Genomic DNA, 27,978 nt, shown 5'->3' with positions numbered 1-27,978 from the left:
ATCACTCTGAATGTGCTTGTTTATTCATTTGGAAACAAATCACAGTGCATTCAACTGTAATAGAAGCTTTATGCATATTTTTTTTACAGTGATAGGAAACACAATATTTCACAAAAAGCTCCAAATCCGCTTGTTGATCCATTTTACTATAACCAATGTGAACATGCTCGCACTGTAACTCCTCTAGAGCCAGATTTAAACAATTTAAAGGATCCATTACTGAAGTTTCTAAAGTTATTGCCAATGCGATATTTGATAGGGTTAAGTGACAGAGTTAATTGAATCCCATGGCTGTTGTTTAAGATCTTATAATGAATACTGTTCAAGATTTCATGAGAATGATTATGTTTATTATTACCTGTAAAACATTTTCATGAATTCTTTAAGTGAAAGGTATTTTTAAATTAAGATACTTTATTCTTTCCTAAATACTAATCTACAGATTTAGCAGATAGAGATGAGGTTGAAAAATGTAAGTCACACAGCAAGCTAAAACACTGTTTCTGTGAATAACCCTGCATTTCTGCAGTTCATAAACAGTTATAGGGCAGGGATTCTTGTACCCATGCCCTGCAGTTTTTAGGCTTGGTTTCCTGGACAGGGATTAAGCCTAGTCCCGGACTACACAGCATTTCAGGACAAGGCTTAATCTCTTAGTGTTTTCCCTTCTCTAATACACCTAATCCAAACTAATCTGGTCATTAACAAGACTTTCCTGAATTGAAGTGGGTGTGTCAGAGTAGATAAAATACTAAAATACTAATGTGCATTTGCTGTTTGGCTAAGCCCAGTTTAAGCAGGGGTTTAATCAGGCTCTGATCAGCACTCCTAATGTTGGTGAATGAAGGCCCTGAGCTGGAGCTGCTGATGTTCGGCTGAGGTGCTGCTTCAGGCAGAGAGTGGCTCATAGGTATGGAAGTGAATGCCTTTGGAACATGTGATCTTCATCACGGCACCGTTCAGAGTCTCATCAGTTATAATGCGCATCATTCCCTCTGCGATCAGAGACGGCCTGGAAACACACACAAACATTCACATAAGTGACCAGAGAAGACACACTGCACTAAAAAACACAGAGCTAACAGAGTCGATTCCAAGAGTCGATTCCATACAATAATATTTTTTGCCTGAGTCTCAGTTCTAAAAATAAAGACATAAGCCCCTTTATCACACGTACTTTTATGTGAGGATTTGTGTGCATGGCTGCTACTGCTTTTGTTTTAACCTTAGACAGACAACAAACTTACTGATTTTAAGTGACTTTTTTGTTGCAAATGTTACATTTTACTTTATTTTCCACTTTGATCAAAGGAAATTGAAGCCACTCTAATTATTTGTGTGCAAGGGTACATTTGCAGACATGCTATTTAGATCTTCAATTCTGGTCCAGGAAAGCTTTCCTTACTTAAACATAGCTAGTAAACCTGATAACAGAAGAGCTGAACCAGAGAAGACAGGAAATCACCAAACTGTGCCTTGAGGACCAGAAGAACTCTGATCTAGTCAGTGACAGCAGAATCTTGAATATTGTGTGTACACAAGCGTGGGCAAATTTGAATATCACTGTGTAAAGTCCAAATTTCTGGAGTTAATGCACGATTCCAAAATGCTTGGAATCATAGAATCGTCTGATTTGGGAATCAAATCCCAGCCCTAGAGAAAATAATGCTATAAAGTAATTTTTTGAATTGAAATGTATAGATCATTTCCACATGAATAAAAGATGACCCTTCTTTAATTTCAAAGTTATTTCTGAGTAGATACATGTACATATGCGATAATCGCATTACACAAGAAGCGGAATATCAATGAAACATAAGTGGAAAAAAAAACAGGAGTTTCCAAAACTGGAGTTCAACAAATTATTAAAATATACTGAGAAAACTGGACATCTAACAACCAAGCAAGACCTGCTAGACCACCAAAACTGTTCTTAAACAGTTCTTAAAGCTTTCATCTTTGAGACAGGAGAAACTCAAGCTCCACTCTTGCTTCAGATCTGAAAAAAACACAGGTGTTTCTGTCCATCTTCTCACAGTAGAAAGGCAACTCCACACTATGGATCCAAAAGAATGTGTAGCTGTCAAGAAGCAGTTCAAGGAAATAGGTGAAAAAGATTAAAATTAGCCAGTCAAACAAAGAAGCTGCAAGTGTTCTCAGACCAATGGGCTTCCCAAACCTCAGAGCCCAGACCTCAACATCACTGAATGTGTTTGGCATTATTTGGATCATGACAAGCAGAAAATGCAACCAACTTCTAAGATTGAACTTAGAAGATAAAAAATAAAAGTCTCTTGAAAACATTTGAAACTATGACAAAGGGTGGACACACTGAATATGGAAAAATGTGACAGTTGTTGAGGCTTCTGTGTAATTTTCTGTTAAATATGGATTTTCTGTTTTTTTCCTCATCCTGAAAAGTAAATAATTTGTACTTAAAAGCACTTTTGACTGAAAATAGTACCATACATCAGCACAATTTTGTCTTACTTATTAACAATTGTGTCAACATAATGTATTTCATTCATGTGGAAATTATGTACATTTTTGATTGAAGTAAATGCTTTTTTCAGTGTATGAGAACAATCCTTCTCTCCTCTAGCTGTACTTCTAATGTTACCAAAGCCAAATTATCACAACTCTCCAATCTTTCTTTTGTTAGATAACGCATTTCAAGTGGGATTCAGACAGATAACAGCTCCGTCAAGAGATCGAGCTGATGGCTCCCTGAGTGCACTCACAGGCTTGGCCTCAGTCCTATCTGTACAGTGCCCTTGCCAGGGCACTTATTCTGCCTGAGTGGCTCAATACTTTATAGCTGAGAACAACATAATTCACAAAATGTCAACCTAAGGCCAAAATATATCTCCTAAAAGCCTCTCAGAGAACACACAGCATAAAGCAAACATTACTGTTCCTGTGATAACCAAACTTCGTGTGACAGAATTCTATTCCAAGTAATTGTGGGCCATTTCTATTGGTACATGAAATGATTACACAGTGTTTGAGTTTATAGCTTGCTGCAGTTAGCGCTTAGCTAAAAGCTAATAGTATCAGTGGCATAGGGACAAAGAAATGATTGGGTAGGCCTATGAATAAGAGGTTAGGCCAACTTGGTAGATACAATTTACAAATGTGCTAATGTCCCCTAGTGTCATAACAGTAGGTTATTGGCTATTCTTGACAGTAGTGCTGTCATCACCCTACCTGTTTCGAATGCTTCTACCCTATGGTGGGTAAACTGATAGCAGTCAACCTGAAACTTGATTCACATGAGCACAACCAACACTGCAACACTGTTCACTATAAAGCATCGGTACATTTGGCCACTGAAGACTACCTAATTAAGTTAACATATGACAGCTGAGATGTAAGATGAGATGTAAAATGAGTAAAAAAGACATAGCAAACTTTTAAAACTAAACCTTTTCATCGTAGGCTAAAGCATATGACCATGGAAGGTGTGAAAAATGTTCATGGTCCATTTATGCCTCACCTCTTATGACTCAATGCATTGAAGTAAAATTAGACATTTGCTTTGACATTTTTTACAACGCCCTTGTCAGTGTTTATTGTAAAAAACACTGTAAGCATCAAGTTCGCAAAAAACTGAGGACACATTTTACATTTGTTTTTGGCTTTGGGTAGGTAGAAAGCAACAAACTGTATGGGACAGAATCTCACTTTTAAACGTCCCTAGTTACATCTTTACCAATAATTGGAGCAACAAATTCAAACACTGGTGCGCTGACGACAGACTGAATGGCTTGAGGTAATGGCGGATAGCAACAGTTGCTAAACAGTGATTGGAGAGCTGTTTTGATTTGATTGGCCATAATATAATGACAGCATTCACAGATCAAATTCTTTAGAAAAATCGGCTTAATAAATATTCTTTCCCCATTTATATTTAGTATTGTATCCCTGTGCTCTGACCCGTACTCCAGAGTGAACCACACCTGTGATACAAGCATCCCTAACATTTTGTAATTTTTTTTAAAATTTAGTATCTTTCATGATGTGAAGTATGATGTGTTATCACATTGTGTGTGTGTATATATATATATATATATATATATATATTTGTTGATCATTTGTTAAAACTCATTACCATTGTTTTTTCCTGAAATGCTCTGTGGTAGAAAATCATCTCCTAACCAAAAGTGGAGGAAACTGTGAGGCAAACATGCATTTCATCAGACACCACAGCAGCTGCAATATCTAACCAAGGACTGCAACATCTGACCAAAAGTACGAACAAGCTGTTCTAGTACTGCTGGTGTTGCAGTGTGGTCGCAGTGTGTTTCAGCAGGATGTAGACACTGTGAATAAGCCTGAGGTGTGTATGCTTACGCATTAGGTGTCATCTAGAGGAACATACTGGCTACTGCTCTCTCTCCCTCTCTCTTTCACCACATGAACAGCAGAACCTTTTTTCAGGGGCTTTCACATTCATGTGAAATGAAGGCTTGATCTAGATAATAGATCCCATCAGGAGAGATAACTGGTAGAAAATTAGAGAAAAATCAAACGTAAACAGATTTCACTCTTAATCAAAAAAGTGTCAGCTATAGTACGTTTGGTGTCCAAAGTTTACAGTTATGACACTACTGTGTCTTATAAATAATGGAAGCCTATACTTACTGATAGGAATGGGAATAGATACAAATGCCATTATCGAATCTGTTTATGGGTTCGATTCTTTATCGATTAATTTACTGATTCCTGATCAATTTTCTGTTTGGAATAAAGTAGGCCTACACAGGTTTTCAGCGTCAGCACAGCTGTTCTATTATTTCCGAGAAACAGTATAGAATGTCTGGGTAATAAGATTTGAACATGTTAAATAAATTACAATGCTCCTTTTCTTACAAGGATATAACTTGAAAAACAAATATTAAAGCGAGTCAACACCAAGTCTAAAACATCTAAAATGGATGGAAAGGAAAAATCTGCAAAACCTCTTTGTGTGCAAATGCTATTTCAACCTTCATTCCAAAAATGTTGTAACACTGCAAAATGTAAATAAAAACAGAATACAATGATGTGCAAATCATTAAATGTCAAATTTGATTGAAAATAGTACAAAGACAACATATTAAATGTTGAAAATCAGAAATGTTACTGTTTTTTGAAAATATATATGACCATTTTGAATCTGATGCACAGCATCCCAACTTTTTTGGAAAAGGAGTTGTATAACATAGTGCATTTAACCTCAGTAATAGATATGCTGCTCAGTTGGGAAGCAAATGCACTCGTGCTTACATTGTCCAATACATGACATTCCTGGAATTTTAGCCAGTGTAGCATTGAAGGATTTCAACATATCGCTGGTGTTTCCACACTTACTTAAAATGATCATTTTACAGACATTGCAAATAGCCCTGTTGTCATCTTTCTTGTGAAAGGAAGCCATGCTCCTTCCTTTCCACTATATCCTCTTTCTTGTATTCCTTCAAGTTTCCAGCAGTGTAGACACAGAGTTTGACATGAAACACAGAGTTTGATGTCATGGTGCATGAGCTTTTGCAATGTGCAACTGTCGGAAAAACATGTCAGCATCAATTTATGGAACAGATAACCTCAGGGGCATATGATTCCAATGAATTGGACAATTTGGGAAGTTGAGAACCGGTTCTTGATTCCCATTCCTACTTACTGACCGGTTAAAAAAAAAAAATCTCAAACTGACTTGCTTACGTGGTTTCTGACACTGTATAACATGCTGTTATGTATAAACGTAAAGAAATTAGACAAAAGCCACACTTAAACATGGCTACTAATGTTTTTAACTATGCACTGTCTTGTACGGCATGGGATAAATCGCATTTTTATTGTTATTGAGATATGAGTGGCCTCTGAAACTTTTACAAGAAAAGTAAAAAAATGTAAGAACTATTTTCATAAATTTAGGCCTTAAGGTTTGGGACAGCCACCTCCCAAAAGAAAGTACCCTATAAATGATGATTATGTATACATTTAGATTCTTACTTTCTCAACTAATGCCTTAGGTTTAAATAGAACATAATATAGTCCTGATAAATATATAGTTTATATACTAATTTGATTTTATTTATTTATTTCGTTAAATATTTTAAATAGTTTTTTCACTGTTGGACTGCAGTTTGAACTATTTCAAGTCTGTCCAATTGGAAAAGACATCAAGAGAAATTTCTCACTTTAGGCTTAAGTTATCCAGCTGGGAAACCCTGCGTGTGAAACACCCTGCTGATGGGAGAAGAACAAAACAATGTTAAACTGTGGAACTGGGAGACAGTGATCTAGGGAATGAAGAGAATGTCAAGAGATGTCCTTGACACGAACTCCCAGCATGCCGTATACGCTGTTTACTCCCACAGCGATAAGAGACGCCTCACATCAACCAGAATATTCTTTCCTATTCTTAATGATATACCAAGGCAGATGAACTGATTCCACATTCCACCATGGATATCTCAACTGAGGTTTGTCTACCTCTATCCTCTTTCTTTTTCTTCTAAACACAGCATGTCTATCTTTAGCTCCATCTCTATTTTCTTATCTCGTTCATGCAGCTTTGCTTTGTTTATCACATCTAATCTCCCGGTGGCTGGTTAACATGCACCTTATGAGCCTGAGCTAAACAGGACATGCTCTTCGTTTACTACAAACCTTGGAGTGTGTTGGGTTCACTCAGTGACACTGCACATCAAACAGCTTATAAACTGGGATTTGGATGACTATATCAGAGGACACATATGCCGTCTTCAGCTGATGCTTCTGTCAAATTCCTGCACTGGAAACTGACTAGAACTGAACTGGGAGTAAACTGTAGTCATTATTTCTGCCTTCCTGCATTCATTGCTGATTTGCTAAGCCTCCATTACTTGTTAGCTACATTAGCCTTGAGCTCCAGTACAAAACTACTACTACTGCAAACTTTAGACACCAAATATATCTGACTGAATACGTGTGGGGTAAGGGGTACTACTTTAAGGCCTTTAATATGTGATCCCTTGAGGATGGCATGTAGATTAACAAGCATTTTGTGAATAAAGTTTAAATAACCTAAAAAATAAGGGAGTAGCATGTAGAATACCTCCTATTAAAACAGATGACATTGATGAGTTATTAATACTAAATTAGTCAAGCAATCCATCTTTATCGAACAAAGAGGACACAGAGCCCTGTACTTACTTAAGCACCCCAAATTTGTCCATACTCTGCTTGAAATCGTCTTTGAACTTGACAAACTTGCCCATGGTCTCCTCGTTTTCGACAGTGTGAAGCAGCTGTGTGTCCACGAAGGCCGGGCACAGGGCGTTGATCCTCACCCCATAATCACCCTGCTCTGACGCGTCCTGCCAGGAAGAAAACGTGTCCAAACAAGGTCAGCCTAAATAACACACGTTTCGCAAAGAATGTGTCAACATGTAGACAGAGGAGACAGTGATGTTATCTGTGAGCTCTCAGGTCAGCTAGTGCAGTCTGAGTGAATTCTGCAGCTGCTTCTCCTCCCCATATATCATTCATATCATCTATCTGTTTTAAAATGAGATCTCATCTCAAAGAGGTTTTACTGGAATGACAATATTAAGAAATAGTGTTGTCATGGCATTTCTTGTTTATCATGTACCATTCTAAAGCTGTCAAACCAAACGTCTCGCCTGCAATGCATTCAGAGACTTTGGCCATGTGCCCTTCATCTCGTTTAATTCTGCCGTGTCCATGTCAGCATGTGGAACTAGAGCAGACTGTGTAACACTGCAGTGCTTTCCACATATAGGTTGTTGTTCGGTAATGTGGCAAGGTGTACTGACACTCACCAAAGTTTATTTTGACTGTTTAATAAGTTCAGTGTTTTTATTAATCTGTATAAAGCTTTTACTTTGACCGCCATGTGAACGCAGCTTGGGTTGGGGGAGGGGAAGAGTGAGAGAGAGTGAAGAAGATGACAGGACAGTGAGCAGCACTTGTGAAAAACAGCTGCTACATGCAACTAGCAAACACGTTATGGCTAAATTTGCTTGCTCTTATTTGGAAAGAATGGTCGCATTCGCAGTTACACTAGTGATTAATCTTTTAAGAATAGTCTTAAGATGCATTTGGGAAACCCAGCCCTGATGAGTATTGAGAGGTGGAGGAGAGAGGTCAGGTACACTGTGTACAAATTCACTGTGTCAGAGAAGTGTTTTGCTGTCATTAGGGTAGCTTGAATTTTATTTTTGGTCACTTGCAAATTCTCCGGCATCAACGCTTACAGCAGCTTATAACGCTGTTCATTGTTGAACTAGGTTACCCATAAAGCTAGCTAATGCTACGATTATTGGTGGAAAACAATACATGTTAGTGAGAGGTTAAACTATAGTGTTCAACTTATTCTGCTTAAATGAAGCAAAGGTGAATATATCTGCAACTGTAACTCGCATGTCTGTAGTTAGTATAGTCGGTGCATTGGAAATTATTAAACCAGGGGGTAAATAAATGTGAGCTGAACAAGTAGCCTATCTATCTAGCCAAAGAAATTAATCTAGTTTCTCTTTTTAACATGTGTGTGATTGTAATGGCACTGTTTTGTTAGAATGCAGAGCACACTGAGTGTGTTTATATGCACTCAATAATCTGATCATAATCGGATTTCTGCAGTTATCCGATCATTCAAATGGTCATGTAAACACCATACTCCGATCTAGAAATCTGATTAAGAAATCTGATAAAGAGAGCTGGATTTTTGCTCAGTAATCAGATTTCTTAGTGCATGTAAACTCTTACTCGGATTTCTTTCGGATTTCTCAGTCTGTGCATGTGCAGAACAGATGGCTGTACCGGAAATAAACAAGCGAGATGGCAGCAAAACACTTTTGTAGCAACGCTGAAACCAAGCTTGTTCTTGATTAAATAAAGGTTTTAATTTTCTTCATCTTCTAGATGATGTTTGTTCATATTTTCAGCTAAAGTGGCACTGTTTCAGTTTACTGCATAGTTTAAGATGGCATGTTTAAGACGGCACCAAATGGTGGCTGACAGATGGTTTCTCGTAGTTTGCACTGGATAGAATTAAGAGTGCTGGTAAAGAGATAAACTAGATGTGAATATCATACATTGAAAGAAGATATTGTGATTAGGTGTAAAGCAGTAACTATTTAATGACAAAAAAAAATCTATTATCAAGTTTATTTTTAAACTGCATTATATAATTATAATGTTATCTTGGTAAAGACTCTTAAATAACTACACATGACAAATATTAGGAAAAATCTTTGCTTATGTTATGTGTTTCTGAAGAAAAACCGACCAATCAACCAATATATTGGATATATCGGATTTTTAAATCCTTAAATAGCAAAAATTGGTATCAGTCTTAAAAATCCTATCGCTCAGGCCCTACATAAAACACTTCATGCACTCTGACCACTGCAAGAGCACATAAAAATGGCTGGCAGGCTGAAGCGCAACCTAACAGCTCAGAAACTGATCTAAATCGTAGTCTTTTACGGTACTAACAAAGATGCAAGACAAAGGCAGCAGCTCAGACCATTTTTATATATATTTATGTGACAGTATATAGTTTCACAGGAGGAAGATAAGTCACTCACACTCAAAGAAGACATAAAAACATAAATGAAGGCTGTTAAATAGATCTTAGTGTTAATATTTGTATATAACTGACATACCTACAAAGTCTTGTAAATGAAAAACTGTTTGATTGCAGTCATTATTATTAGGAATTTGGCTATTTATTTAGGGTTTAGAGTCCACCCCCACCACTTTCTGCCTCACCACCAAACTATATTTCAAATCTTTGAGAAACACTGTATTCTGTTTTATATCACTACATAAAAGAAGCTCGATGCTGCTTTTATTCCTGAATGCACTGTGATCATCTCTATTCATAACTTTTCTTTCTCAAGACAGCTGGTCACACAAATAAAGCAAAAATCTAAAAATGTTTGGCTTTGTTAGATCAAACCTTTTATGCATCACATAAATGTAACAACACTTTTTTTAACAGAGAAGAGCAGATTAAACAGCAGAAGGGGATTTTTTTGCATTGGCTGAAATGGTAAGGTAAGAAATTAGAGTAATGTCCTGCCCCAAAATGTGCATCAGAATCAGATGAATTAGTGGAACATCAGCACTTAATGGCTTAATTATAACAGTTACAAAGGAAGTCCACACCTGTGGGGTTGCTTTTACTGTTAGGTCAGGAAGCAAATGGTATTATAGAGTGAGATTGCTAATGGGCAAATGAGAAGCACTTCCAACAAATGGTTCCTCATTTACATTTCAAGTTTCCTAACAGTTAACATCAAATAGTACGTGCAAACGTAAGTTCCACTACACTGCAAATTGTTCTGTGCCAGCCAAATTTTAAAATCTTACATCTGGAAATATGAGATTAATGATCTTGTTTTAGAGGTTATATACTAGTTTGTATCTTTGAATTCATACCTTTTCAAGATGAGTCAACTTGATTCAAGTAACAGCATAATCATACTTCACTAGCATTAAGTAATTTCCACTTAAATTAGTCATTTGTCTTCTTGTTTCTTGGCCTTCATTTTCTCAGTGTGCTAAAATTATTGCCATGCTGTAGCAAGTCTGATCTCAAGTAATCTGAGAGCCTGCTTATTTCTAGACTGAAACCAACTTAATTTAAGATTCCAGACAGGTAATTTCACTAGCATTTAGTCATTTTCTCCTCAAATTCAGTGTTTATTTCTTGTGTATTTTATCTAATCTTTTTTGCAGTGTAGCATATTTTGTAGAATATTTGAATGTTCAAAGTCTGTCTCTGCTGAATTCAGAGCCTTTCACATGCTTAGTTGGTGCTTTTATTGCAATGAAAACTTTTTCATTTCATCCTTTTTTTCCTTACAGTATCTTTTTAGTAAAATGAACATTCTTGACTTGAAGCATAACCATTTCCATTCAACCATGGTGCAACCATGTAAGCTTTGGCTATTTTATCAGGAGTTTGATCGTAGGAATGCCACAGACATGCCTGACCAGGAGTCAAAAAGCCAATAATTTTGTCTCTGGGTGGGTAGGATGGCTCTCCCTCTCTCATTATCAGTCAGTGTGGTGCTAACCAATGCAGGCGTCTGTTAGCTGATATAACAGTACTGGCAGTTAGCTTTCTCCTTCAGCCTGTTACTATTATTACATAATCACCTAATAACATTTATTTGATATACATCTGATCACAATTATTTTCTAGCTTTTGCTAGCTTTCAGAACCATATGTTTATGTCGCAACGTCTCAAAAAGCCTAGTTTTCCTTCAAGCATGTTGAGCTGCCCAATGATGTTGCGTTAGCTGCAGTGGCACTACACATGATACCCTCCCGGTTTGGCAGCATTATGTGCTGGGGCAGACCTAGCTAGCAGGTGGGAATTTGTCATGGCTAGTTTGAGGAGAAAATTGGGTAAAATTTCTCAAAAAAAGTTGTATGATGGCAACAATATGTTTAGTTATACATTTTATATTAGAAACTAGTGCTACTGCTAGTATTTTATTGCCAACGTTCTTCCCTATTTTCCCTCAAGCTGTCCATTCTTGTACATATCTGCCAGGCAAAGCAGCATTATGCCCTTCTCCTAATGATATTTCAGCCAGTGCAGATTTCTTCTTTAAACTGAAGATGGTACACTTGGACAGAAATTTACTTGACAAAAGAGCCCATCATTTCTACATGAATAAATTATATTACATCAGCTAAATTTTGTCTTTCAGTTTATATACTTTTGCTAGTGCTGATGTCAGACAATTTATCACGTAAATTTAATGCAGCACTTTTTCAGTGTATCTGTTGAGGGAAGATCAGTTGGCATAAAGAACCTTTTTCAGAGTTCCATAAAACATGGCATCTCATACTGTTGGACATGAGACAGTAAAAAGAGGAGAAAGTGGATGATGTACTCACTGCCATTGCTCTGGAGAAGCCGATCACGCCGTGTTTAGTGGCTGTATACACCGGTTGATGAGGGGAATGCAGGAATGCTGGGAGAATACAAACAACAGAAACACACCAATGAATGCACTCCAGCCATACATTAAACAACTACAGAAGTCAAAGCTTTAAAGGCACTGCACACCGGGCATGAAGCATCCAAAAACTGTCATTGTTTTTAATAAAACTGCCCACACTGGAGCTGACATTCAGCGTTGATGCGTGCCAGTGCCCTGCGACTCTGAGCACTGTTCAGTTTCTCCTCTTTCTGCAGCATTTTGTCATTGCTGTTTTAAATTAAAGCCATATCAAGACCACAGAAAGCCAGAGCAGATGACATGGCTTGAAAGGCAGTCAGTCTTTAAGATAAACAGACAAATGCTAAAACCATATTACCTCCGCTAACGTCTTTTTTCATCTTATATCTTTCAGCTTGAAAACATTGAGGAGGTGAGGGAGCAAGCATGATAAATGATGCTGAAAGCTTTATTTATAGTGTAAAAATGAACTTGACCTAGTTTTTTACCTCCCACCAAATGACACAGCAGGACAGCAGCGTTTTGTACAGCATCTGCTATGTAATGCTATATTATGATGCGTCTGGTGTGCAGTGGCCTTTAGGCTACAATACTACAGGCGTTATATAGCTTGGTGAAAAATCTCATTACACAATTTTTCTTTACCCCAAATGTTGATTTGCCAATATGTCAATGTTTGATGTCTGAGGTTTGTTTCTTTAGTTTTTCACTGCAGCTACAAGGCTAATGTAGCTAACAAGTAATTGACAATTATACAGTTAGCATTATGCAAACTGCATCGTCTCATACTATTAAACATGCTGTTATTTTTAAAAGTGGACAAAACTATGGACAGAATTCAGGCTTCAAGATGGATATTACTGTTGTTTTTAACTATGCAATGTATTTTTGTCCATTTTTTATATGGACAGAACATCATAGAGTGTAAGAGAACTTATCAATGCAACACAGTTTTAGGCCAAAGTTTGATGTTTTGGGTATGATGCTAATTGGTAGAGTATAATTCCATTAAATGTCAGCGAAATTGGCATCGTAGTTCCAGCGCAAAACTAAAGAAGCAAACTTCAGACACCACACACGTCTTGGCTGATTACATCTGGGGTAAGAGTTGGAAATTGTATGAGACAATTCCCTTAACATGATCTGCATTGTTTTATTAGGTGTGGTGACCTGGTCTACATTTCTATATTGTTTTGCTATGAGGCCCTTTCAGCTTCACACAGCAGGGTTTCATCTCACCAGGGGCCAATGCTGAACAACGACTGTGACTGATTCCCTATGTTTTCCTCATGGAAAAATTGAACCTTCCAAGGCCAAGGATTTCTCTCTCCTTCATTTTTAATTTCAACACGAAAACCCTGCTGGCTGCTGAGTGTGTTTAAAGCTGCTCTCCAGAAACACAAAAGGGCTAAGGATCATTTCCCAAGCTAATGTGCTTCATAGTTCATAGCTTTATAGTGCAGTTTCCCTGCTTCTCTTTATGAATCCATTTAATCCCAACTGCCAGTTTTTTTTGTCTTCCTGCTCTCCACTACACTCTAATAAATATCAGCTGTCTGTTTGGTCTGTTTCTTTTGTCTTAGTTTATCACTGAACTGTTGCGTACTGGATCCATTACTTCAAACCTCTTTGGCTTTAACATGATAAACAACTTTACAACCTGAACCAACCCTTCAATTACCAACAGCAGACGTGCAAAGACGGTGTGTACAATTAAACAGCCTCTTGTGTGTTCTGGATGAATGAATCTGAACACAATGCTGACGAGCGAATAATCTGCTCAGGCACAATGGAAGCCTCTGTTTCACATATTTACCTCGGCCACAGATGTTCCAACCTTGGCTCGACTGCAAGCTCTGCGTTAATTTTGGGGTTAGCTTGTAAAAAACCAAACAATGAGGTAATCACACAAAGACGTGTCTCCAGCGGTGAGCGCTGCATTGTTGTTGCGTAAGTACAGCAAGAGGCAAAAGCGTTGCAACTAAAAGTGGCTTTAGAGTCTTTCCAGCACTGCAGGAATAAATCACGGCTTCATACAGCTGTGCAGAGAAAAAACAGCAAAACAGAAGAATGGGGCTTAATTTACTGCCTCCAGTCTGGAGATGGCACAGTACCACTTTGTCTTTTCTAACTCCAATACCGATATTGAAAACTTAAGTACTAGTTGGTACTGATACGATACTATGTGAGCTTTAAAATGAAATATTTAAAAATATTCAATCCCTAATGTTATCACATGACATTATTATGTGGTTACTGATGTTATCATTTTACCCACTTTGCTTTATGTTTTGTGATGCTACAAGCAATTCTGTGCTATTTCAGGCTAGATTTGTGACACAATCAGATTACATATATTGTTTATTTCTCAGATATCCAATAATCAACACTGATATCAGCCTGATATCTGGTATCAGATTGGTGTCAATTCTACTCCAGTCAAATATCAAACAAACACTGTTTCATTCATTGGTTTATGAATAGGATAACGATATAGTTCATCGTTGCGCTGGGAAACTTTGCTCTGGGGAACTGGGTGCTTTCAGACCTGCCTTGTTTGGTCCAGACCTTCAGACTTTTCAGTTTGGTCCAAACCAAAATAGCAAATGTGACAGATGCCTCTGACCACGCTTCAGACCAAAGGATCAAAATTTGGTTTGATCAAAAGAGGCGGTCTTGGTCCGGATCAAACTGAACCATGGTGTGTTTCAGTTGCTGTGCAGTGTGAAAACACTTTTTTGGATGGTTCAGACTTTTGGACCAGTTACAGAAAGTTTAGTCAGGCTATCATCACCCATTTAACAACAGAAGAAGAAAAAGAACAGGAAGCGAAGTAAAATGAGCCTCTGTACCACATGGGGAGATGAAATATTTAATTGTAATTTGGTCCATTGAAAAATTCAATAGTTAGCATTGAAAAAACACAATATAATATAAGTGATGACGACAGAAAGTAGGTATCATGATAAGTATATGTCATGCAAACTTCATGTGAAATGTGAAACCAAATGTATACAATGTAACAAAAGCATGAAACTTGGTTCGGACCTTGGTTTGGACTTTCAGGTGTGAAAACACCCTCAGAAACTGTCAAGAACCTTTTTTTCTGGTAAGTAACAGTCAGAAAAAACATGTGAGCCTCACCACAAGCTCTTTAACCTCCATATCCAGGATAAATAAACAGACTTTTGACTCTGGGCGGGTTGACAGACAGAATCAGTTCCTCTTGGCTCTGAATGGTGTAATAAACTTCTTTGTGACTCTTGGCTGAACAGCCTCTATGCTTGAAGTAAAAGCTTCTTCTGATCCACACAGTTCTGATAAAGCAGTGGCTCCCAGCCTTGACCCTGGAGAAGCCTGGATAAGTACCTTGTGGTGTTTTCCCACTTCTAACACATGTACTTCAATTCAGGAAGGGATTGTTAACCCCTTAAATGACTTATCATTCTGTTATTAACCACAGGACTACATTTTACTAAAGAGGCAGCAATACAGAATTTCTCTAAAACAAGTTCACACTCTTATCATTGTATGAAGTATAGTGAAGCATAATGTAATTACCCAGCATTATGGTATACTACTGCAAGCTAAAAATAGAGTACTAAAGTATAATTTAATTCCAAAATCAGACCATAATTAACCCCTTAAATGGTCAGTGTCCACTAGAGGGGCCAAACACTCATGGAATCTAAGAATAACTCAGCCAGTTTGCACTTAAGTCCCTGTAGTTACTGAATAATAAGCCTTAGTATGTAATGAGGCTGGGATTTTAAGGGGTTACATTCTCCCATTTACAAGTTACTATACTATTACGATACTGTACTGACTACCAGTACATAATTCACCCCTACTAACAGTTCAATAACTACTATCAGTTATTCAGTCACTACTGTGTACACTACTGTTCAAAAGTTTGGAGTCACCTTTCGTATTAACAAATTCTGTTACTTCATATACAATAACATCTCATACAATGCAGAATGAATCACTTTAAAGAAGACAATTTTAAAGTGGACAACTTTTTGGCAACAACAAAAAGCTGTTTGAGGACAACTACTATTCTGTAATGATCTGTTTACAAGATTTTTTGGCCACATTATCTGCCTTGGGATGTGATGTCACTTCTGAAATATAAGACATTATTAGAAGAAAGATGAACTGAGAAGTACACGCTTAGTAAAATCTCTTTTTAGATTTCTAATAAATCGGGCTAAAATTCTGACAGTTTCATATGTCACTGAAGATTGTGTCTGTGGTGTAACTCATGAAACATTCATCAATTTTAAAATTAAAAACAAAACAACAACATAAATTCAATATTTATCATTATCTACATACAATGTGATTCTGAAAAAGTGACAGTGAAATACAGTAAATTCTAATAATGCTCCAAACTGAGTAATTTTACAGCCGTTACAGTAAAGGTGTTACAACCTTACTGACATTCAATATAGCTATGTTTGACGCTTGAATTACATATCAACATTCATACTTCATTTGCCATCCCAACGGTAGAATGGCCTACAAACTTTTAAAGTTAATTTTATACATTTATCTGCTGCCATTCTGGTTTCACGTTATGGAAAACATTGATTCCAGATAGTAGTGAATTGCAATGTGGATGCACACTCAGATTGCTAGCAAAAAAGGGGCATAATAAAGGATAAAAAACACTAAAAATGCAGAACAGAGATACTCCAGAACACAGAGCTGGGAAACACTAAGACAGGAAACCTGCTGAACACAAGCTGTGCAGCGAACATGTATTGTACTGTACAAGTTGTACAAGTTGGGCTGTTAAGGAGTGTCAAATAACTGTCATCTCTTCCTTCAAAATATCACACTACACCCTTACAAAGAAACTGTTCTAATGGTTCTTAAAAGCTTCTTTAGTTTAGGCAACAGTTATGTACAGTCGTATGCAAAATTTGGGCACCCTGGTTAAATTATACATTTTGTTGATTTTGTAAGTGAAAATAAGTACATGTCCTCCACAGAGAACACACTTCTGCACATTTTAGTGTACAAAAAAATGACATAAAATGCAGCCAGTGAAAAAGTTATGGCACAACTTTTTTAATTTATGCTTATTTTATTACACTATGCTAAAATGAGCAAATAATTAGAAATTGTGCACTAAAATTTGCAGGACAATGTTTAAGCAAAGGATGTTTTAACTTATTTTCATTTGGAAAATCACATACAACTGTACAGAACTGTGACTGAATGCATAAATGATTCTCTATGATGGAAAAACCTGTTGTATATGATTCTTAAAAGATGGTTCTTCATAGCACCAAAAAAGATCAAGTGATGTTACAAGTCATAGAACCTTAGAGACGCCTACTATGCTACTATGCTACTATGCTGCTACACTACTATACAGAACCATTTTGTTAAGAGTGCACAAGTTAAATACTGGCAGTATTTCACTTGAATGCTGTTAAATACTGCACAGTTGCCCAATACTGTACTTTCAACATAGCTATGACTTTAACATGCTGCTGAAAGCAGTGTAAAAAAGAAAAAAAATATCTGATGCCTATCAAGGTACACACTCAGGACACCACAGTATCTCTCTGTGACCATCTAAAGGCCATTTCTGCCTGCTCTTGTTTGAACTCGCCTGAAGCGTGTTTAGAAGGAACGTCTTGTTTTGTTTAACAAAGTCCGTCTGCTCAGGGGAAAAGTGTAAAAGAGATGAGGCTGGTTCTAACACTGTAAAATGCAAGCATTTGGTTTACTGGACAGCGAGACCGTGTTTACAAGCCGCCAGTGTATGTATACAAAACTCTGAAATGAAACAGTGTAGTGGAGCCCTGAGCAAACACATGGGCAGGAACCCTTACCACCCCCCTCCACATACACACTCGCAGCACATTCTTCTTTTGCTTGCAAATGTGACGCGTATCACATAACAATGAAGCCTGACAGTGCTTATGCAATTAAACACTGATTTCTTGTAACGCCAAGTAGTTCCATCGGTGCAGTTATGGATAAAGACGGGACAACAATGCATTCACTGAACTGAAGAGTAATTCGACTTTAACGTCTGTTGAACTGCGTTATGGTTATCTGTTTATCTAAAGTATGTGTGGCCTGCATGTGTCAGCTGTCTGATAAAATAAAAGTCCTCTAAAACAGAGCCCAAAATAAGATTTTCTTTTTTTATTTCAGTGACACTTTCGTTAATCATGTACATATTTCTTGTTTATTAAATTTACAGTGTAATTTTTTTTTGATTAATTGTTTTACCTATACACTAAGAAAACTAAATACTCAATAGAAGACTATATATACACACATGTATACATGTGTATATATATATATATATATAGTCGCTGTGCAATGGAAAACATGTATCTCCATTTTTTGCGATTTTTACTTTTCTGCATCATTTGAGCTCAGCAGCTGTCCTTTACACTGTCCTTTACATATATGTCGTCGCTGTCCAAAGAAAAACAAGTATCTCCAAAATAGTAATTATATATTATATATATATATATATGCTGCTGAGCTTATTAAGGAATATATATATATATATATATATATATATATATACCTTGCCTTTTCACCCTCTACTGATACCTCTGCAGCTCCTAGTTTCTCAGTGGACTGAATGTATAATTATAGTTTGGAAATGTAATATCTCAATATTACAAGAGACAGTATTACTGCAGGAGGGAAGAGAACTCTCAAAACTTGGGCTGGAGTTCTAGATGGCTTCTGCTTTGTGCTAGAAGGCCAGACCCCCTTTGATAAACAGAGATGGGACTGAGAGATATGACTGAGAAGTAGGACTGAGAGGTAATACTGAAGAACAGGGAGAAGATGGAGAGGTAGTGGGCACAAAAACTTTCACAGGAGACAGAAGATAGAGATCTATAGAAAGTTATTTTATAACTCCATCAACTGTTGCATTAATGTTCAATAAAATACCATCTTTTCATCATCATCTGGAATTAGAAATCCTTCAGGTCAGGGCCCTCAAGACATTTTCATTTAGCTTTGTAGTCTGAAGCAGCCACCACCTTCAGTTTCACTTTTTCGCTATACAGGCATTATCTCTATAAAGAGATTGCAGACAATCCAGGCACAAGCACTAACGTTTAAAGACACTAGGCATGCAACAGAATTGTTCAGTTTTTACTTTCTAACAGGTACTTTCGGTTTTCAACCAAAAGAGAAAAATAGCCAAAAATTCTGAATGAAAAGATTAAATAGGCCTACAGTAAAAAGTGGTGTCTGTTCTTTGCTCTCCTGCACCAGTCAGTGCAGAGACAGTTTGAGCAGCAGCAGAGTGAAAAAGTCAACTTGGATCTGTTTCACGTTTGTAGGAAGGATATAAGACAAGCAATTTATAATCTCAATTTATCATTCTCAGTATCAAGATGGGAAACAACAACCAAAAACTTCTTCACTACATGCTTGACAGCACTTGAAAACACAACATCTCACTCAATGTGCAGAATCCAGCGACACAACAGAGGTACACTAATGCCATTCAGTTTTTGATGATGAAAAAATTCACAAACAATAGCGCAGAAGTGCAAAGGATAGCAAAAAATGTAATTCTTGCTTTTTTCACTTTCAGTTTCAGTTGAAAGTGTCCTGAATTTCAGTTTTGAAATTCACTTCAGTGTGAAAATAAATGACAACAAGCTGCAACAAGCAACAAGGCAGTATTGGCCCAATAAAGCATCACAGATCAGTTAACCGGCCTGAATGTCCCTCCACTAGGCCATCCCTGTTGTTTACCCTTCTACGAAAAACTACTAGTAGGATCTAGTCCTCAGCAAAGGTTCAAGCTGTTTTTAAACTTCATGATCCCTAAACCCAGATGGACAACAACACTTTCCAACAAAACTCTCCAGAGGATTATCAGAAATGCATGAAATAAAAAGCTATATTCATTTTTCACTGTCTACTGCTTATAACATCTGCTACTACTTTTACACACACTTTTCACATTAGCATTAATCTGCTCATGCAGTGACATCTAAATATGCAGCATCATGGACAACAAAGCCCAACAAAGCCATAGTGGAGTTTCTTACATTTCACAGAGACAACAAAGGCCTATGTTATGATCTGTGCTCATTCCTGATTTACCACCTCCAGAGACTTCTTTTTGGCAGGTGTACTAGTAAGCTAGACAGCTATGAGAAATTTCTTTTTGCTGCGAGTCTAAAGGGGAGTTGGAATTGAGTGGGCTATTGTTTTCTCAGCCAGTCCTAGGAGGCATAAAGAACAGGCAGATACAATGTCAATAGTTTATATGAGGTGACCCAGAAAGCTAATATAAATATTAGTAGATGGTTTAGGCAATGGAAACGGCTCCAAAAACAGATCAAATGCTCAACTGATTGCCATTTGAGAGCAATTTCTGATGCAAATAGGCCTTCACAGATCAAAGCACTGGGGCTATGCATGTTATGTCTCACCCTCACCTTTTGCATACAAATAACAGTTCCTTAGAGAGTGAGATTGAGAAATAATGTGCAAGTCAAAATACAGAACACAAAAAAAATTTACTTGATCAACTAATCTTCTATCTGTGCTTCCGCATTATAGGGATTTATCTGCACTACAGACAAAAAGGTAACACTATGTTGATGATCCACTGTAGACGCTTTGGAGATTCTCGACTAACTCGCCTTTACAGGGCTCCAGACTACGGTTAAAATGGTCACAAGTGTGACCACAAGTATTCATTTTACAGTAATATAATTAATTAACTCACCAGTGGTGACAGGTAGCAACTTTGGATTATTATGATTTTATATGGGTAACTTTTTTTAATTACTATTTTTCTGTATGTATTACTTTTTTGTTTCTTTACATATTTTACAAACGTAACTGATGCTCGCAGGAATTCAACCAGAGTGGCAAAACGTGACATCAAAAGCAACTGAGCCAAGATGAGTATTTTGCAGTGAATGTCAGCATGTAGAAAATGGTAAATCAGACCTTTAGAGGTTATCTGCTCAACCTCAGTTTGACTCAGTTAGTAGCTGTGAACTAGTGGAAGATGAGCACGAAGATTTACATTTACATGTATGGCATTCGGCAGACACTCTTATGCTAAGTGACTTACAGTTTAATCATTTTACACAGGTAGGCAAAGGTAGTGTTAGGAGTCTTGCCTAAGGACTCTTATTGGTTTAGTGTTTGGTGCTTGTCCAGGAAGGGGACTGAACCCCAATCTACAGCATAGTAGGCAGAGGTGCGTTGCGAATTCTGTTCAAAAACAAACAAAGATGTAGCTTGGAAAATTTAACAGGACTCCTGTGATTTCTCAACAGGAATGAATCATTTCAAAAAAGAGACTGTGAAAAAACATGGCACGAGTCAGATGCATACAACTGCACACGATTTTATTATCACAACGAGTGCTCCTAAGGAAACTCGCTTAGCCCATGCAGTGTCTTGTGCACGCAAAAAAAAAAAAATTAATAAAAAATAATTCAAAGAGCTTAAAATGAAATTCAATGCAGGCATAGTGGGAGACACACACACACACGCACACATATCCTCTAAACCGCTTATCCTTCTGGGTCGCGGTGGGGTGCTGGAGCCTATCCCAGCTGTCATTGGGCGGAAGGCGGGATATGGTGGGAGGCAGATATACTTAAATCACAGAGCTGACCTGAGGTGAATGTTGAAAAGCTTAACCGCCTGATTTTTTTTCTTTTAGGAGCCACTGGCTCCAAAAGCCATTTTTTGTCTGTTGCCCTGCTTTAACTTTCACTGACTCAAACCAACCTTAACCTCAAGCCAATACCCGAACCTACCCTTAAACTAAAAACTATTTCTCACTTCAATCCTAACCTCAAACTAAAACCTAAATTTAAACCTGAGCTTAGCGTTTACTCTAGCTTTAATCTTATCCTCAAACCAAAACCTAATCTAACACTCACTCCAACCCTAACATTAACCTCACACCGAAACCTTACATCTAACGCTCTCATCCTGACTTTCGCCTTAAGCTTAACCTAAACATAAAACTTAACTAACACTCACTCTTATTCAAACCTAACCTCAGACAAAACCAGAATCTAAACCTAAGGCTGTGCTTAACAGTTACTCTAACCTTAGCCTTATCCTCAAACTAAGACTAAAACCTAACACTTTCTTTAAGCCTAACCTTAACCTTAGTTCCAAACCTAAACTTGACACTCACTCTAACCCTAATCTTAACCCAAAACATAAATTTAAAACTAATACCCATTCTAATTCAAATCATAACCTCAAACCAAAACCTAAATCTAAAATTAAACACTTTCTCTAACCATAATCTATTTCTCAAACTAAAACTTAAACTAAACCTTAACACACACTCTAATTCTAACCCTAACCTCAACCTAAAACCTAAGTTTAAACCTAAACCTAAGAAACTCTAACCCTCACTATAACCTTACACCTAAAAATTTAACCCCTTAAAATCCCAGGCTTATTACATTCTAAGCCTTATTATTTAATAGCTACAGGGGCTTTAATGCAAAGTGGCTGAGCTATTTTTAGTTATGTGTAATAAAACTTTGGGCTATGTAAGGGATTAAACCTAACTCTCACTCTAACACTAATCTTAACCTCAGTCCAAAACTTTAATCTGAACTTAAAACTAAAACTAACACAAACCTGAACTTCACCATGTGGTTTGTAGACAATCTGAGCACTTTTAGCTAAACTAAAGGACACTATTAAAATAAAATGGAATCAAACGTCTATGAACGAAACAGTGTTATGTAAGTTTGCATTGTTCTCCCATGCAGACACCGTGCTTCACTGGACCGCCTGCAACACAGCCGTCTTTAATGTGACTGAAAGTGTTTTGTTTGCTTAGGCGTCACCAGGCTGAGCAAACATCTGAGTCATGCTAAAGCTTGCTAATGGCCAAAACAACTGCACCGTCCCTATAAGCAAAGTCCACGTCTGAAGCAAAAAGGCTATCACTCTGCTCTATTCCACTCAGCTTTTTTTGGAAAATTAGCACTTGTAAGGCACAGATATGCTTTTCATCTGATGTTTAACAAAATACAAAGCGACAGTTTCCTGTATTCTTTGCTCTCTGATTTGGAACTGCTTTTTGTTTGCATATCAGTAACAGATTATTTGAGCAAATGTGAACATGTGAAGCTTTTTGATGATGTTTCACTTCCAGTAGAAGCTTTTATGTTTTGCAGTGTTATATTGATAGTTTTTTGACTTCTTATCAAATGGCCTGAAGGTAGCAGTTAAAAAAGTGGTTTCTGTTTGCATATCAGTGCTAGATTATTAGATTATTTGAACAAATATGTGCAAATATGAACTTTTCTTTTAAATGTCCCTTTAAGAACCACAGTGGAAAAAACGTTCATGCCCCTTATCCTTGATATCCCTTTTTTGACAATTATCAAATATTCCCATTCGGTCAGTTATCTGCTGTTGTACGGATGAGAGTTTTACCTGCCATTGATGAAACGTTGATGATGACTCCTCCCTCCTTGCCATATTCTTTACTCATGTGGTCCAGGGCTAAATATGTACCCTTTATGACTGACGTCTGTAAAAAAAATACATATTGCCATTAAACACTCGTAAGCAGGCGCTTCATTTCATGCGCTAAAGCTGATCCATCATTTGCACTTAAATCTTGCCTTGGTTCCTTTTCATATAAAAGTTCCATGAATCAGACGTATAGTAGGTCATATGTGATTAAAAGTGGTCAAATCTGTGCTCCTTTTTATACAGTTTTGATTAATAAATGCATTTGATTAATGATAATCCCAGGCTTATTGCATTCTAAGGCTTATTATTTAGTAACTACATGGACTACTGGCTTAACTGAGTTATTCTCAAATTAAAATGTGTAATAGATGTCATTGCCCTCTAAGAGGTTCTAACTCCAAATAATTCATTTACTTTTACAAATCTGTTATAAAATTATAGGGTAAGCTTGGAGCATTAGGTCTCGATTTAGCTCTACTGATGTCACCATGTGGAGTAAAAACACTCTAGAGCGATATGAGTGTTTAGTCACAGTGATGCTGTTGACATATTTCTAGATAAGGCCTGGCAGCCTGCCAAATCAAATGTCCATCCTGCGCTCTTGTCCAGAGTCCAGAGTGGCCGGTGCTAAGTGTTTGGTTTGCATTGCCTGATATGCCCTGTTATATTTGTATTCTTCTAAGCACCATCTGTCTTAGAATATTTCTACATTAATAACTTAATTCTGGGTTGCACTAGTTATAAGAGCATTTGTACTGCAGTGCTTTCTTAACAATAGTTAGTTTCAAACTACTTGGTTGTGGCACAATTCTGTAAGTCATGTCCTAACTAGACCCAGCTAACTAATGTGTACACGGTGTGAACACCATTGCTTTAACCTGATGATGACAAGTACAGAATCAACCATAACCATGTTGCCATAGAAATGTGTCGGCAGCATCCATTCCATGGAAGAAAAAATAAATATAAGGGAACAATGTGTACAAGTATACAAGTTTTAGTTTTTACACATGGTGTGCAAGTCATTTCTCAAATGAGTCAAAAAAACATTTTTTTGCATTTTTCCTAGTTTGATCCTTCAAACTACTCTTGGTTCCACCATGAAACCCAGCTAACTGCATGCCGGGACACCACAGCTGTTTTCCTCTCTTTAAATGCATGCTTTTAAACGGCTCACTACATTACAAAAACAAAGTTACCTCTGGTCCCTGCAATGCTGTGAATTTGTTTATCACCACAGCATGTTGAGCATAAAGTTTCACTTACAAGTAAAACACACAGCTCATGCAGCAAAACCAGTAAAATCAGTTACTTTAGCATACATTCACATGAGTTTCATGTTCAGTTCATTTGAACTCAGCATCTACACAATGAAAATTCATGTGAATAAATTACTGAAAGTAATAAATGCATTCAGGTGATGCTTATTTTCTTCACTTATGTACCTATAACAAAATGCACAGCTTTTTAACTAGTATAACTCTTTTTTCTTGGTCAAATTTGAGCAAATAAATGCAATTAATCATGATTAACTACAAAAACAAATGTGATTAATTGTGATTGATTATCATCATTTGACTACCCTAGTTTTTACAGCTGTACTAAACAAAGTCGAAAATCTATAGCCATTGTTTGTTTATCCTTTAATATTTCCTTGTTACAAATGAAAGTGCAGTCTCACTGAACTGGAAGCTTTATGTGTGCCTGGAGCTGAAAGTTAAAAACAACATTATGATTAGAACTAGTAGAACCACTTATAGCCAAGCTTTCTTAACCACCAAAGTCAAGTTTTTGGTCTTCTCTGTTCTATCTATGTTTTTGCCATTGGTTTCCCCAACACTGACACCCACTTTGTGGTAGGTTTAAATATTTAGTATGTACTAAGTTCAACCTAAAAAATTAGTTGATGCGGTGCAACCTGTTTTAGTAACACGTAGACCTCAACACAGTAAACACTTCCATTATAACTAGCCTATATTTGAACGTATGTATAGCTGGGGCCACCAGCCCCTGGCGTTTTTATCAATACATCTACAGTTTTGGGCCCAGTTTCCTAAAAGCACTATAATATACCATTTGCACCATTACTGTGAGATATTTCCTCATTATCATCCGCACCATGATGTACACAGACTGTCATAAGTCTGAGGACACCTTGCCTTGACACTCAGTAATACTCACGCAATATTTGATTTTCACCGTTAGTTTACTACAAAGGTATTGCCAACATAAAGATACAGCTGGCTGATCCAATACTATTATTGAGGGCATATCAACAAAAAAAGGAATGAAACTGAGAAAGAATGAATCACAATCAGTCCTGTAACAAATCCAGCCTCATATAGCACACATTCAGATTACTAGCTGTGTCATTGTTCCTGTGACAAAGAGTTTGAGTAGTTTGAGCATGATAGGTTAACTGAAGTGCTTCAATTAAAAATAACTCATTTTCAGAAAAAAATAACAAAATTAACTGACATTGACGACTTAAATAGCGGTGCAGAAAAAGAGGTATCCTGTCATCTCCACATAATAAAGCTAATCCTTTGGGTATTCTCCATCAACACTCAGTTCATTAAAGTCTCTTCCACAGAATGAAGAGCAAGTTGGTTTTCTTTTCCAAGCTATTGTTGAAAGCACACACTGAAACTCTTTCACCCCCAAAGGCCCCTAAGGCTTGAGTGCAGATGATGGCTGACAACACAACAAGGGTCTATGCAAGTTTTTTTTTAATTATTCCAGTGGAAGCAGTGTTTTTGTAGCAGTTTTGTAGCTCTTGCAAAAAACAGAACTAAACAGCTTCCCGTTTAATGCTTATTTATTAAAAGGTTTTGACAAGTGTGTCAAAGGCTCACACTAGCGCTGTTATACTGCTGGGCTTCTTAGGCCTGAAATGTGAGGGAAGCAAAACAGGAGGCGTTTTATGTTTGATATGTGATAGTAGCTCATCGCGTATAATCTTAAATGTCAGGTGGTGGCTTTTGTGCCCTGGAGCAGTAGGTGTAAGGCAATCCAGGCTAAGCTGTGTAAACTGAGGATCAGGACAAATGCAATCACCACAAGTAAATATGCCTATTACCAAACAGCCAATAGCCATAAGACAGAACACGCTTGTAATTACCAGGTTTACTTCTATGGTCTTCTCCCAGTTTTTCTCATTGTTGATTCCAGCATTGTTGATGACAATATCCAATCTTCCGAACTGCTCGACTGTGCTTTGAAAGGCTTCTAAAATAGTAAAAAAAAAAAAAAGAAAAAACACTGAGTACAAGTTTTAATGACTCACGATCAACATGGCCCCTGAAGGCACTCTATACAGTTGTGAAGCTGCATATACTGCTCTGCCAACTTTTAGAAAAGGGAACAGGATTTGAGCCAGTGTTTGGCTGGCAGCTGCAGCATTCCACAGACATACACTCGATGAATAGCTCTTCTTAACTTAACACACTTTGCAGAAACAAGTTCAGCAGGGTTGCAAGAGCTCCACGCCACACCAAGGACAGACAAATGAGCCTGTCTGCGAAGAATAAAAGATGAATAGAATGGGACAAATCCACAGTCATGCACTGATAGTACGCTTAGGCCAAAAGAAAGGGACCCCTAGAAAGCACAAACACTTTGGACGTCTGAGGAACATTCCAAAGTCTTTGCCCCGGGCCCTTTAGGAAGTTTATAAGAGAGATCTGTCGGAGTTCTGAACAATCATATCTTGTTACCATGATCCAATACATAGGTGCTCAAGGGCTTAACGAAATAATAAACAGTCTACCTGAAAAGTTCAGGCTGTGCCAAAGCAGAGAGGATGAGACATGTTATGATCTGGCAGGAGAAGCAGAGAAGACCGCAGAAACAGCTAAAGACAGTACTGGCCTGTAAGCATTAGCTTTAAGCAGAAAGAGTTAAGAGTTATGCTTTTCTAAAAGCCAAAGTAGCCCCAGAAGCAGCGACTCCCACACCAACAACTTTATTTACAAGCCGTAATGAGTGACTCTTATCACCTTGCAGTCTTCCTCGGTCCGTCACGTCACACTGGATGAAAATACAGTTGCCTTCACCATGTTTTTGGTCTAAAGCATTTTTGCACTCTTCGCCAACGGACTGGTTTAGGTCCACGAGCGCGACCTAGAAAGTAAAACAAAACACGGTCATGCAATCGTGAAACGACCATAAAGCAGCGCATAAAGGACTCCGCATTCCTCAATCTCGAAGCACTGACTCCGCAGAGGCAGAGCCGCTTTAAAAACGCAGCCAAAGAAGGTTTATCGCAAAGATGTAACAGAGCAGATCCAGCCAGCAAATCCAGCTCTGCACCTTGGCTTGGTTCTCCAGCAGGATCTCCGCGGCTGCCCGGCCGATCCCCTGCGCGCCCCCGGTCACCAGCGCCACTTTGCCCCGCAGAGCCATGCTGGTGTCCGGGCGCGCGCAGCGCCGCGCTTTATGTAGCACTGAGAAGAAGGGGGGTGGGGGGCGTAGCAGAGGAGCAGCCTCCACCCAGAGCTGAGCAGCAGGCGGCAA

At 37.7% G+C, this 27,978-nt stretch overlaps 1 protein-coding gene across 1 annotated transcript; it reads right to left on the bottom strand.

The window, feature by feature from the left end:
• Nucleotide 1: 1 nt before the first annotated feature.
• hpgd (15-hydroxyprostaglandin dehydrogenase) lies at nt 2–27,879 on the bottom strand. The gene is made up of 7 exons (XM_036574891.1): nt 27,775–27,879; nt 27,462–27,585; nt 26,585–26,691; nt 23,422–23,518; nt 11,909–11,985; nt 7,180–7,343; nt 2–1,012 (listed from the first exon to the last, which is right to left on the bottom strand). Exons 1-7 carry the CDS (start codon nt 27,865–27,867, stop codon nt 889–891), a joined length of 786 nt encoding a protein of 261 aa, XP_036430784.1. The 5' UTR covers nt 27,868–27,879; the 3' UTR covers nt 2–888.
• Nucleotides 27,880–27,978: the final 99 nt, after the last annotated feature.

This window comes from Colossoma macropomum, unplaced genomic scaffold (assembly GCF_904425465.1).
Source record: "Colossoma macropomum unplaced genomic scaffold, Colossoma_macropomum, whole genome shotgun sequence".
In the NCBI taxonomy this organism is placed as follows: domain Eukaryota; kingdom Metazoa; phylum Chordata; class Actinopteri; order Characiformes; family Serrasalmidae; genus Colossoma; species Colossoma macropomum.
This window is presented reverse-complemented; position numbering and strand designations above follow the sequence as displayed.

Bases quoted from the DNA above. Each gene is read 5' to 3' on its own strand.
- hpgd (XM_036574891.1), bottom strand. From the start codon at position 27,867: ATGGCTCTGCGGGGCAAAGTGGCGCTGGTGACCGGGGGCGCGCAGGGG. The intron at 27,586-27,774 runs GTGCAGAGCTGG...TTTACTTTCTAG, and splicing joins TGCTGGAGAACCAAGCCAAG to GTCGCGCTCGTGGACCTAAA. The intron at 11,986-23,421 runs GTAAAACTCTCA...GTATTCTCCCAG, and splicing joins CAACGTTTCATCAATGGCAG to CATTCCTGCATTCCCCTCAT.